The 12,961-nt window shown below is 37.8% G+C and overlaps 1 protein-coding gene across 4 annotated transcripts in view; it reads left to right on the top strand.

Annotated features, from left to right (window-relative positions):
• DLG2 (discs large MAGUK scaffold protein 2) overlaps positions 1-12,961 on the top strand; it is a 1,351,614-nt gene that overhangs the window by 659,179 nt on the left and 679,474 nt on the right. For all 4 annotated transcript variants that reach the window (XM_036258408.1, XM_036258403.1, XM_036258404.1 and 1 more), the window contains one exon: positions 4,069-4,122. In XM_036258408.1, coding sequence (XP_036114301.1) covers positions 4,069-4,122 — 54 coding nt within the window. The remainder of the gene's footprint in view (positions 1-4,068; positions 4,123-12,961) is intronic.

A 12,961-nucleotide genomic window follows, 5' to 3' on the forward strand; every position in this document is an offset into this window, starting at 1 on the left:
TGAAACACCAATCAGAAAGAATATATGTACCCCTATGTTCATAGCAGCACTATTTACAATAGCTAATATCTGGAAACAATCCAAGTGTCCATCAGTAGATGAGTGGATTAAAAAGCTGTGGCACACCCTGGCCAGTTTGGCTCAGCAGTTGGAGCATTGGCCTGCGGTCCAGGGAGACCAGGGTTCAGTTCCTGCTAGGGGCACATGCCTCGGTTGCAGTTTGTCCCCGGCCCTGGTTGGTCATGCAGGTGGCAGCCACTCAATGTGTCTCTTTCACGTCGATGTTTCTCTTTCTCTCTCTCTGTTCTTCTCTCCCCCACCCCACCCCCCCATTCTACTTGAACAAAAGTTGGAAAAATGTCCTCAGGTGAGGATAGATAGATAGATAGATAGATAGATAAATAGATAGATAAATAAATAAATAAATAAATAAATAGCTGTGGTACATGTACACAATGGAATACTATTCAGCTATAAGGAAAAAAGATCTCTTATCCTTTGAGATGGCATGGAAGGACATGGAGAGTATTATGCTAAGCAAAACCAGCCAAGCAGAGAAATCGACACATTTTTATTGATTACACTGTTGCTGGTAGATGTGAGGTTCTTGCAGTGTCTTGAGGAAAAGCATTTTCAGGGGTCCACAGAGAGGATAAAATCTGGTGGCAAGGTTTGTCTGGAAAGAAAAATTAAAGAAGTTACCAAATGTCCCATCTCTATCCGTTACCATGGAAAATCAGGGCCAGTGATAGAGTCGCTGTCCAGAGATCCTGTGCCTTATCAAAGCTTAGTCCAGTCCAGCATTTGGTGAACTTAGCTTGTGCTCCCAGCTACAATCCATTGCTCTGTTGCTGTACCCAGACTGCCACCTGAATCCTGCTTGTGTGGTCTGCAAGGCCAGTGGCCATGAGGCAAGTGCAGAGAGAGAGAGGGAACTTCTCTGTTCACTTGGAATTTTGTATTTGAGGCTTTGGAGGAACCAGAAGCTTTTTTATTTATTTATTTATTTAATTTTAAAGTTTTTTTTTTTCCTAAAATTTTTTATTAATTTATTTTTGTTACAGATGTTTTCTTTTTTTCCCCCCATACACCCTCCTCCCCACCCCATTCTCGGCTTTGTTGTCCGTGCCCATCAGTTATGCGTACATGCATATAAGTTCTGTGGTTTATTTCTTCCCTCCCCCACCACCCCCTCTTCTGAGGGTTGTCAGTCTGTACCCCACTTCCACATCTCTGGGACTACCCAATTACTCAGACTGTTATGTTCATTATATTCCACAAATAAGTGAGATCATATGATACTTGTCTTTCTCTGCTTGTCTTGTTTTGCTGAGGATAATACTTTCCAGGTCCTTCCATATTGTCTCAAAGGTTAAGAGATCTTTCTTTCTTGCAGCTGCATAGTACTCAACTGTGTATATGTACCACAACTTTTTTATCCATTTGTCTACCGAAGGAACCAGAAGCTTTTTTAAAATAATCGATCAGCTTCTCAAATTTTCAAGAGCTTGCTTTGGGGTCCACCCCCTAACCAATGATCTTTTACACAGGTTGGTTAGACTGACAGGCCTCTATGATCCAGCACCTTCCCCTGTGCCATTTTGACTTTATTGCTCATGTTCTTATCTCCCCGGTGCCCCCCCCCCCATACACACAATCTGGTACTGGAAGGGGGAAGGGAGGGGTGTTAATCCCCTTGGAGAGACAATGCTGCCTTTCCTTGGGATATAAAGTTATAGCTTCCTGGTGAAGAAAACAGGCTCAGTGTCCCTCCCCCTTTACTTACTTTCCTTCATTAGTATCTAGCTAACTACAATAATAGCACTATACTAAATAGTAAGGTAAAATACAAGTATTGGCTATGATACTGAGAAAGTTTTCAGTAAATTAAAGGAGACAAGACACCATCACTTTCTGGAGCCCTGGGAACCAATTACAAACCATAGGAGAGATGTCATCAAAAGTAAAAACAAACAACAATAACAACAACAAAAGCCATTAAGGCATCACCAGATTGCTTTCAACATTCAATATATAAGACTCTTAGGCATCTCTTGCCTGCATGGTGACCTTTGCTTTGCCTAGATCTTATATAGCACTCTATCTAGAGATCTCCAACCAATGTAAGACTCTTATGATGGAGCCACCGAGATGCTGAGATCATGGAGCAACTTAGTAAAGAAAGAATGGATTTGAAGTTAGAAAGGCCAATGTTAAATCTCAGCTCTCCTTTTCCCTAAGCCTCATTTTTCTCATCTATAACATAGGCATAGTAATAATAATGCCCCATAAATATTGTTTTGTGGAAATTAAATAAGAATATATATGTATATCCTTATACATGGGCAAGTAATATGTATTGAATAAATGGTAATTCACATCTAATCGATTATCTTTAGTGCAATTATAGCCACTAACATAGCACTGAGATCTCTATCTGGGCTATAAGCAATTCACAAACCATCCAATAATATGTCCTCACAGTAGTCCATCTTTGGGACACTTACTAATAATAATATTTAACCTTGATTCTGAAATTTAAGTATCCAAACACATTCAACTATATCACCTCATTTATTCTTCAAACAATCTTTTCAAAAGGTGATTATTTCTATTTCCATCCTACAGAGGAGAAAAAAATGAGTCAAAAGGGGTTAAGGGACTTGCCCCAAATCATACCATAGGGAAGTTGCTGAGCCCTCAAATCATATAATTAGGAAGCTGATAAAACAAACTTGAACCTAGGTCTTCTAATTCTAAACCTCTTGTTCCTCTCCCCATACCACATGCCTCTTGACAAACACTGTTTTTTATTTTTTGTTTTTGTTTTTTTGTGGAGTCTTATGGAATCTATCTTTCTCCAAAGCCCCCATTTACCCACAAAGTACTTGATATTAGGAGTTAACAAACCAGGGACGTCTAGTTGACCCACTATATCGATATGTAGACTAAGGTCATGTTCTCAATGTCCTTTCTAGCTAAAACATGGACTTTTGTTTTGTAAAATCTGCTGAATTGCTGTTTATCACTTGATTAGGATTCATTCCATAGGCACAGATAGACATTAGGAAGCTGTGAATTCTCTTAACTCCATGGGGCACATCTAATGAAATGTCCTAAAAGTTGATTATTTGCCAAAACCACTGTGTCACATAGAGAACCACTCTCAATTAATCACGATGAGAGTATTTCCTCTATCTAAATGAAATCTGCAATTTGGGAAAGAGATTAAAGATCCTTCAGGGAATGAAGGGAACGTTGCTGTGGAAATTCTAGAAACCAGAAAATAAAGATATGTCTACTCAATATTCATGAAGTCAGATTGGTTGATGCAAATACAGATTGCAATCTCTTATTTTTTAATGACTTGGCATGTAGCTCTTCTGTATCGTGTTTTATACAGATTGCTACTCAACTTTAAAGCAAATGACTGCAGTTTGTACAATTAAAAAAAAAAAGTTCAACATATTCAACAAGATTTTTCTGCCATCTTTGACTAACTTTTAATTTTCTATCCAAAGATTCTTGAGGTATATGACCAGAAGTGTATAAATAACAAAGAAAATGATGATAGCATGCATAGTAGGTAAACATATATATCAGTAAGTGAACCCTTCTATTTTGCATTGAGTACAACACACTCTCAAAAGGCAGTTTAAAGAGAAGAGTTGTAAATATTGGTTTAGGTTTAATTTTGCTTCTTAGAGTGGAAAATGAAATTTATTTAGCACAGCCATTTTTAAAAAGAAATGATACCAACTTCAACTGTCACCCAATTTATTAGCGATCCTTGCCTCGTAAGCATCACAAATCCTCATCTCCTACTCTGCCGGATAAAATGTAAGAGAAAATGAGTATAAGTTCTATTGCTTACTTCATTTCATTATGTGGAAATGTAGCAAACAAATATTTGGAAGGTGTCAGAAACTTTGAGCCATTTCGTTTTTTTCTCCCAGCACCTGCCTATAAGGATCCTCAAAAAATACTGTCGAGCTCTTTGTTAAATACGTTAACAGATTCTCAGAATAGACTACCTGTTACTTAAAATTTTTCTACTTCTATTTTCAGGCCAGCCCTGCTCCTATAATTGTCAACACAGATACTTTGGACACGATTCCTTATGTAAGTAACATTTTTATTAAGACTTTCTTCAAAAACTATGTAGAACTTAATCAGCTGAATTTAAATGTTAATACATATTCAGTTTTACTCAATCCAGATGATTTTATGGAATGGTACGTAAAATGAGTTTTGTGAGTTTTGACAATTTAGTCATGCAAATGTTTTTCTCTTTTATTCATTGTTTTGTAAAGCAGAGAGCTTGTCATGATAACAAAAAAATGAATAAATAAAACATAGCTGATTGTGTTCAAATAATGTTAGTTTCCTAGGTGGTTCACAGAAAAGAGATTGGATTGCTTATAGAAGAGTTAAATTTCTTTGGATCTCTTAGTAAACAAATACTCAAATCAGTTTCTGTTGCAAAGCCTAAAACATATAAGTAAGTGTCAATAAATATTCAGTGGATTTTACTAGGCTTCTAACAAGAACTGGAACAAAATTTCATGAGAGTTGAAGGCTGTTTATATGTAACAAAATGCATGGTTTTGTGAAAGCATAACATGAGATAATAGGATCAGTCAGATCAGTAAAAACCTGGGATTCTGTACCTGAAATACAACCACTATGATGGCCAAAGTTCTAGACAACAGAGTCTGGATGGGCAGGGGAGATTGGAGAGGCAACTGGACTGGGTTGTACCAAGGGGACCAAGAATTGTCAGAGCATCCAGTTTTTCAATAAAAGTTGGAACTTTGAATTTTTTTGTAAAAGTCTGCAATTTTTAAATACAGGTAACAACTAGTTTTCAAAGGTTCAAATACTGTGCGTGCCAAACAAAGTGTAGTTTCTAGTGCAGAGGCTGCCTGTGGGAGATGTCTGCCTCCAAGGACTGGAGGACCAGAGCCGGTCCTGCTAGCCCGGACTCAGCCACAGGGGAGCAGAGTGCTAGAACTGGAGTACAAGGTGGGGACTTGATTACAGGAACAAGTGACTAAAACTGGGACACAGGGTCAGGACAAGAATAACATCAAACTTGATTTTATGCTGAGTCACCTGAACTACTGAACTAGGGCTTCTTAAATCTCTCTGAATGGGAGTTGTTTGGGGTCAGACCGGAAATGGGGTTAAGCTTATTGGTAGGAATCAAGTGTCCCTAGCTGTGGAAAGTAAAGAACTCTGTTAGAAGGGAGCAAAACAATGCATTGAGGACACAGAGTGTCCAGCAGTCTTTCTCTCACTCTTTCTACCTTCTTTTACTTATTAAACATTTATATTGGGATTACTGTATGCCTGAAATTCTTTTAAGCATGAAGAAATATTAACTCATTTAATCCTAATAACCCTATGAGATAGGTGCTATTAATTTCTTCATTTTATAGATGAAGAAACTGAGTCATAAAGAAGGGAAGTAACTTTCTCAAGGTTACACAGTAAGAGGTGGAGCCAAGAATGAATCTAGATAGCCTAGCTGTAGAGGTCAAGATCTTACTTAAGGCTGATAATGCTCCTTTCCGCCTTCCCTCCTTCGTTTTCTGTCTCTTAGCTTGGGAACAAATGTTGCTTTCTTACTCCTTTGCTACATGTAGCTTTGGGTGGCAGACCACTTATCACAGAGGCTTCAGTACCCCTGGGGGCAAAGACCCATGTTTATATTAAGAAATCAAATAGCTTCACTGTAATAAATATCTTTAATATATCTATTGGCAAAGCAAATGAGCAGTGCTTTGAAAAAGTAGACATGGAGCACAGAAACCGAATTTTCTAAGTAGGACTGCTTTCTTGTGGTAGATCTATATTATGCCAAAGCCTTCTATTAAGGTTTTTGTGGCTTAACTGACAGATGCCCTCATTCACAAATAATTTATCAATAGAAACTAAGGATTTTGCACAGACATGCCAAATTCATATTCCAACTAATCAGCTAGCAAGATCAGCCACATAAAATAAGACAAACTGTTCCCATTCTCCTAAATATCAACTTTGCATGTGACTTTGAGTTCTTCAAAGGACTTTTCCCCCTATCTTCACCTGTTTTATATTTAATGCAGCAACCCTCCTTGGGCCTTCTTAACAGTTAGGATCTTTAGAGAGTTTTGCTGAGCAGCATGGTACAGTAAGAACATCAGAGTATGCATGGCAGTGTGTTCTTGGATAATTCATTTAATCTTTCTGGGCCTAAATTAATCTGTAAGACAGGAATTATGTAATACCTACTTCAGAGGTGGTTAACTGTGAGAATAATAAGATTATGTGTGTGAAACGATGCTTTGTTAACTTTGGGTTGCTAGGGATTGATTTATTTATGATTTTATTCAATGAACGCTTATGAAGTAACACATGCTAGACCCCAAGAGAATCATAAATATAAATATCTTCCCCCATATCAGGGAAACATGAATACTTTATCTAGTAAAAATAGAGTTAGTACACAGACATTAATACGAATATGCTTCGGTCTCAGCATCAGCCCAACTCTCCCCTTTTTCCTGACTCATCAGGTAACCTTGAACAAATCACTGTTCCTTTTACAGTCTATTTTCTCATTCCCCAGTGTTCTATACTGTGTTTTTCTCCTTTCTTTCTCATGTTCTAGTTGTTCGCATAATTTCAGCTCCATTTAATGAAAAAATGATTTTAGAGCTCCCCAGAGCATTTCAGTCATGTTGCATAAGAACATTTCCATCTTTAAAAATATTACCTAAATGACAAATTTTAACTTATATATTAGTGTCCTCCTCAAAATTAATTTTATTACAAGTAAATGTATTAATTTTGTCAATTAGCAAATTTGATTTTAGAAATATGTTGTCCTTGTGGAAATGATTCCTTGGCAAACATGCCAACAGCAGTTGAAAAACTAGAGAAAATCTGTGCTCAAAGGAAATTTTTTAATAAGCGTCTAAAAAAGGTACAACAGATATTTAAAGAGATTTCTGCCTTCTTTTTTAGGAAGGTAAGTTAAGAGATATTAGAGTTTTTAAAGTGCCTGCCATTAACCAAGGCTTTACTGCGGTTCTTACACAGGAAAGCTTCAAATAAACTCATTCTTGTATGATGTCACGATACTGTGGGGTTGGGTGGGACCTTGTATGTGCCACAGTTGGTTCTCATGCACAACAGGAATCCCCTATATGAAGATATTTTTATCATGGGACCGGTTGTGGGTGGGACATTGCTACCAGAGTTTGTCATGTTCATTACGACAGCTGAAGTCCAGAACACAAGTTCTCAAGGGAAAGCAAGGAAAAAAAAAAAAGTTTCCACTTAACACTCTGTGGTTTCCATGTCTTACTCAGTCTATTTATTCTTCTCCACTATTGTTTTATGCAATGTAGTAAAAATGCTCTGTTCTTAGAGAGGGTGAGCAGAGCCTGCGTGTGATCTTTACGTTCAGATCCCTGAAGGCTGACTTAGTGGAAAGGTGGCATGTGGCCCCTGGTACTCTGCAACCAGCTGGCATGGGAGCCTCCCTGACATGCTCCTTCCCTTCAGCAGCCCCTTTGGAGTTCTAGAATGAACACCACCCAAACCAATTCCATCCTTTATGCTTCAGAAAAATAAAGTTAACTAGAGAGATTCTAGAATATCTTTTCTCTGCATCCTTCTCTAGCTTTCATTTCATAATGGCTATATGTGGATCTGTGTTCCAGAAATATAATGTGGAAAGTGTAGAAAACTCAAGAATCAGGAGTTTTAAATCGTGTTAAGTAACTTGGGGCTCAAGGAATGCAAACCTCTCATTTTCAAACACAGATATCCTAGCTCAACTAGTAAATGGTAGAACTTGGTCTACCATTTGCTGTTACTCCATGTAACAGTTCATTTTTGGTGTGCAACCAACAACCACAAAATCAGTGGCATATAACAATAAGCATTTATTTTTCCCATAAGTGTTTGCTAGTTGGCCAGGTTGGCTGCTTCAGGCTGTAGATTCCCAGGTTGGATCAGGCATATTTCACATATTTCAGTATGGGGCCCAAAAGTGGGACAGTGCTACTCAGAGTGTGTTCTTTTCATTATCATGGCTGGAACACAAGAGGACAAGCCCAGGACACAAGCATCAGTAGAGTGTCTGCTCACATCACATCCACTAACACCCCACTGGCCAAAGCAACTCATATTGCCAAGCTCAAAGAGAAGAAAGGGAGGAATATTTGCTAAACCAGAACTAATTTGTCATACCAAATCCTCAAATAAAATGGCCAAGAATCTGTATATGTCCCTTTTTTAAGAAAAAACAAACAACAAAATAAAAAGGTATAACAGAAGGAATCTTACCCTGTAAAAATATTTGTAGGTCAATGATAATAAACAAGGAAATTTTCACAGGGGGCTGGTTCAACTCATATGGGAAGTAGGTGTCTAAATTATTCAGAAAATAATGAAAAATAAAAGAAACATCTAGCAAGTACTAGGAGTACAATGACTTTACTTCCCTGTGAGACACGGTTGTCTGAAACCTGGTTTTCAGAGTAGAAATAATAATGGAGACAAGGGGATTTGTTCCGGATATTCTGGGGCTGTGGCTTGGAAAACCTCCTAAGGAAGTGAGGAAGAAAGGAAAGAAGAGGAGAGGAGAGAAAAGAAGGAAGAGTTAGGTAACCAAAAATATGAGAGGGTCCTTCAGAGAGGGCATTATGCTAAGTGAAAGAAGTCAGTGAGAGAAAGATCAATACCACACAATTTCACTTATATGTGGGATCTAAAGAATAAAATCAATTAACAAACAAAATAGAGACAGACTCATAGATACAGAGAACACACTGACAGTTGACAGGTGCCAGATGAGAGGATGGGTGAAAAAGATGAAGGGATTAAGATGCACAAATAGGTGGTTACAGAATAGTCACAGGGGTGCAAAGTACAGCATGGAGAATATAGTCAATACTACCGTAATAACTATGGGCAGTGCCAGGTGGGTACTGGAAGTGTCAGGGGGTGGGAAACTAAAGTATATGATTGTCTAACCACTATGCTGTACACCTGAAACTAATACAGAATAATACCGCATGTAAACTATAATTGAAAAATAAAATTTAAATTAAAAAAAATGACAGACAGGGTCCTTAATAGTATTACTCATTATATTGTCAAGAAGATCCTTTATGTAAAAGTTATTTGAAAAACATCATGATATCTTTATATTATCAGAGATTTGTTTTTTAGCAAGTTTTAAATGTTAAAGATCACTGGATGCAGACACAACTATGATTCTGGGGCAGAGGACAAGAAAGTGCTCAAAAGGGAATAGAATGGCCCAAGGAAAGACTGACAATGTGAGTGAAGGTTGGTGAGAAGAGAGGGTGATGAGAGAAAATAAAGGGGGCATGGGTTCATTTGGGAGCCAAAGAATGGGCTTGAGACTATGAAGTATTGTTGACCAGGATCTAAATGGCATTTCTGATTGATTCCAGCAGCAGGAAGCTGAGGGCTAGAGTTCTCTGAGGAGGAAGTTGTATTACAGAAGTGGAATGACCTAGCACTTGGTCATAAAGATGGATAGTTAGGCATTAATTCATTTGAGTAACTTTGCAACAACAGAGCCTTGTGATTTAGGCTATTGTTCACTTTTAATTGGCTAGTTTTCCAGAGTGATTCATGAAGAAAGAGGAAACATAATTATGTTTGTTTCTTTGAACCATCCTGGCAGTGATTAATAATGACAAGATAGTCTGGAAGAATTTGCTGAATTTAGTACATTTATCCTTCAGCAAACAAGTTGTTTCTTTTTGTAGTTTTTCGCACGAACACTGTTAAAACTACATTGTTGATGCTTTTATCTGTTAGGAATGTAGTATAATCCGGAAATGAAAAACCCTTACTTGCCAGAAAACAGCTTAATTTTGGTTTAACTATGCCCACGAGGCAACAGGAATTTAGCAATAGAGGAAAAGCTATCAATATTTGTTCCCGAGTCAAGCCTTGCAATCCAGATTCATTCCTCAGCTGCCTCAATCAGCAGATTCTTTGTGCCTCCACTTGCTACTTTGCTCTAAAAGGCAAACGATGGAAATAATAGCGCTTCTCAAATATTGTGTATAAAATTACCTAGAGATCTTGAAATGCAGATTCTGATTCAGTGGGTCTGAGATGGAGCCTGCCAGTCTACATTTCCATTTCTCATAAGCTCTAGATGAGGCCGATGTTCAATTATACACTACACTTTGAGGAACAACAGAGTGTAATGAAAAAAGACTAGGCTTTGAATTCAGGAGCACTGGGTTCTAAGCCTACCTCTGCCAGTAAGTACTTGGATGAGTTTTAGTTAAGTCAAATGATCTACCTAAACCTCTGTTTTATTATTTGCGATAGAGAGGTAATAATATTTGACTTGCCATGATTATTATGAGTACTTTACCTAGTATGTAGAAGGTGCTTAATCAATATTCATCATAAGATTCGGGGAGGGGTGTATCCCTTTAATAAAAGAAAGCATTCTTTTGACTTAATTTTGAACTGCTGAGCCAAAAATGCAGAAGCCATAGCAGTTCAGAGACATGGCAAAGGGCAATCATGTAGGTCCATGGGCCTACCTACATCTAGATCTTTTCTTCTGGAAACGTGGCCCACTGACTAGCAGCATTGTTACTACCTGGAAGCTTGTGAGCATAGAATGTAAGGTCCCATTCAAGACCTACTAAATCAGAAACTTTTTTTTTTAACAAAAAGCATAGTGAATTGTATGCATATTAAAGTTTGAGAAACGTCGGTCAATAGGACAGAAACTTTTTTCGCATTTAGATCCTGCTGTCTTTGTTCTTTCCCCACACCTTTTGGCCTGCCCTGGGGCAGCTCCCTTTTCACTCTTTCACCTTAAACATATGCATATCTGTAGGGAAAAAAGGATCAATTCAATTCAACAAGTTGACACTTAATGACTATGCTGTGCTGGCTTCTAGATGTGTTCCCTCAAAGACAATAGTTGCAAGACTCCCATTTTGCGTCTTTAAGTTAAGGACCTGGTTATTTAAATTTAATTAAAATAACATAAAAGTAAAATTTATTTTTTCTGTTATACTAGCCAAATTTTAAGTGCTCAGTAGCCACCATGGCTAGTGGGTACCATATTTGACAGTGTAGCTATACAATATGTCGTCCATCATTCTAGAAAATTCTATTAGACAGTACTGTTCTAAATAATAAATAATAAGAAATAGAAGGGGAAGCTAATGTTTATCAAGAAACCATTATATTCATACATAGTACCTTATTTATATACATATATAAATTACATAATCATTAAAAGTATCTTTCCAACTTTTGTGAGTTGGTTTCATTTCATTTGTTTTATAGTTGAATATTTTCGTATCTTCTAACTAGTCATCACTCTCCGGGAATTTTGGGAAATGCTCATGTGAAAGACATGGACCTGTCCTCATGGTCCTTAAAAGCTTATTAACTCTTAAGATGCATATACATACCATCCACAAAGGCAAATACAAGCAACTATTGAAGGCATCCTTAAAAGTTCAGCAATTCTCCCATCATTGTTTTGGGAAATTATAAAACTCCTATTTATACTGAAATGAATCTTTAAAAAAATTTTTTTTTAATTAGTAGAAGACCTGACCTACTTACCCATTCACAAACCTACTTTAATCTATTTTCCCTGTGGTGCCCTTATGGAGGACAGTTAGCTGGCTACTCTACTCATAACTCCATCCCCTGGAAAGCCCCCGTGTAGAGGCTTGTTATATTGGACCTAAGGTGGGAGGACATAACAGTTGTCCAAGTGGAGAATGTGATTGATGGGTGAGAGTCACTTCTTTCTGGTAATGGTTCCTCTGACAGCAGATGCATGCCTTATGTATACTTGAGCAAGGTAGCCACTTATTCCAAGAAGCTCAACCTGTCAGGGCAGGTACAAGAAAAGGAAATCATTCTGAAAAAGTATTTGTATGGTTTCTCTGTAGCATTGCTACTCAAAATGCAGCCTGTGAACCACTAGCTTCAGGTCCCACCAGGAAGATTATTAGAATTGCAGAATCTCCAACTCTATCTCAGATCTATAGCATCCTAATCTCTGAGGGTGGGACCAAGGAATCCATTCTTTTACAAGCTCCCCAGGTGATTCTTATGCACACTAAAGTTTGAGGGCAGCTACTGGGAACCCAAAGAAGCTTCTAGATGCTGGACTGAAGTGGACAGGGTAGGAAATACTGCTTATAGGAAGGACAAAATAGAACTATAGGGATTCACTAAAGTGCAGCGGTAATATTTAATATTCATCTGAACCAGCATTTAATTCTAGAGGAGTTGTTGTTGCCATTGCTATTGTTTAAATCATGGGATGCTTTTAAAAACATTGATTTTCATAGTCTAGTGGAATCTATTGGATAATGCATAGTGGTGATGGTTAGAACACCCCGTGCCTATCTCTGCCTGGCTCACTCCTATGCATCCCAAAAGGTTCCACTTGAATAATGCTTCCTCTGGGAACTGAGGTTAGGCATAATTCTCCTATGTGTGCTTCCACTCCAACCTCTCCTTTTCTCCTCCATAGTAGTTACTGCACTGCATAAGTTCCTTAATGGTTGATATCTCTTCAAAGAGTATAAACTTTATAAGCACAGGAAAAAAAAAAAAAAAGTTCCATCTTTCCCATTCTTGTTACCTCTATAACCCAGCACATTTTGCTAGGCTGGCTGGCTAAATGAATGAAGGGGTGAATGAATCAAGATGGGAAGAAACTGTGTTAAGGTAATATGCTATAAGGAACTGTCCCATTTGAGGAATCAGGAAAAGGTAGAATTTTAGGTAGCTATTAAAGAATAAGTAAGATATTTCCAGGCAGAGTAGGGAAAAGGCAGTCCAGGTAGAAGAAACTCTATGGGCAAAGATCTGGAAACTCATATGTTCTGAGATCTGTGTGGCTGAAGCATAAAGCAGAGCATGAATT

The sequence above is a fragment of the Molossus molossus genome, unplaced genomic scaffold (assembly GCF_014108415.1).
Source record: "Molossus molossus isolate mMolMol1 unplaced genomic scaffold, mMolMol1.p scaffold_m16_p_13, whole genome shotgun sequence".
In the NCBI taxonomy this organism is placed as follows: Eukaryota; Metazoa; Chordata; class Mammalia; order Chiroptera; family Molossidae; genus Molossus; species Molossus molossus.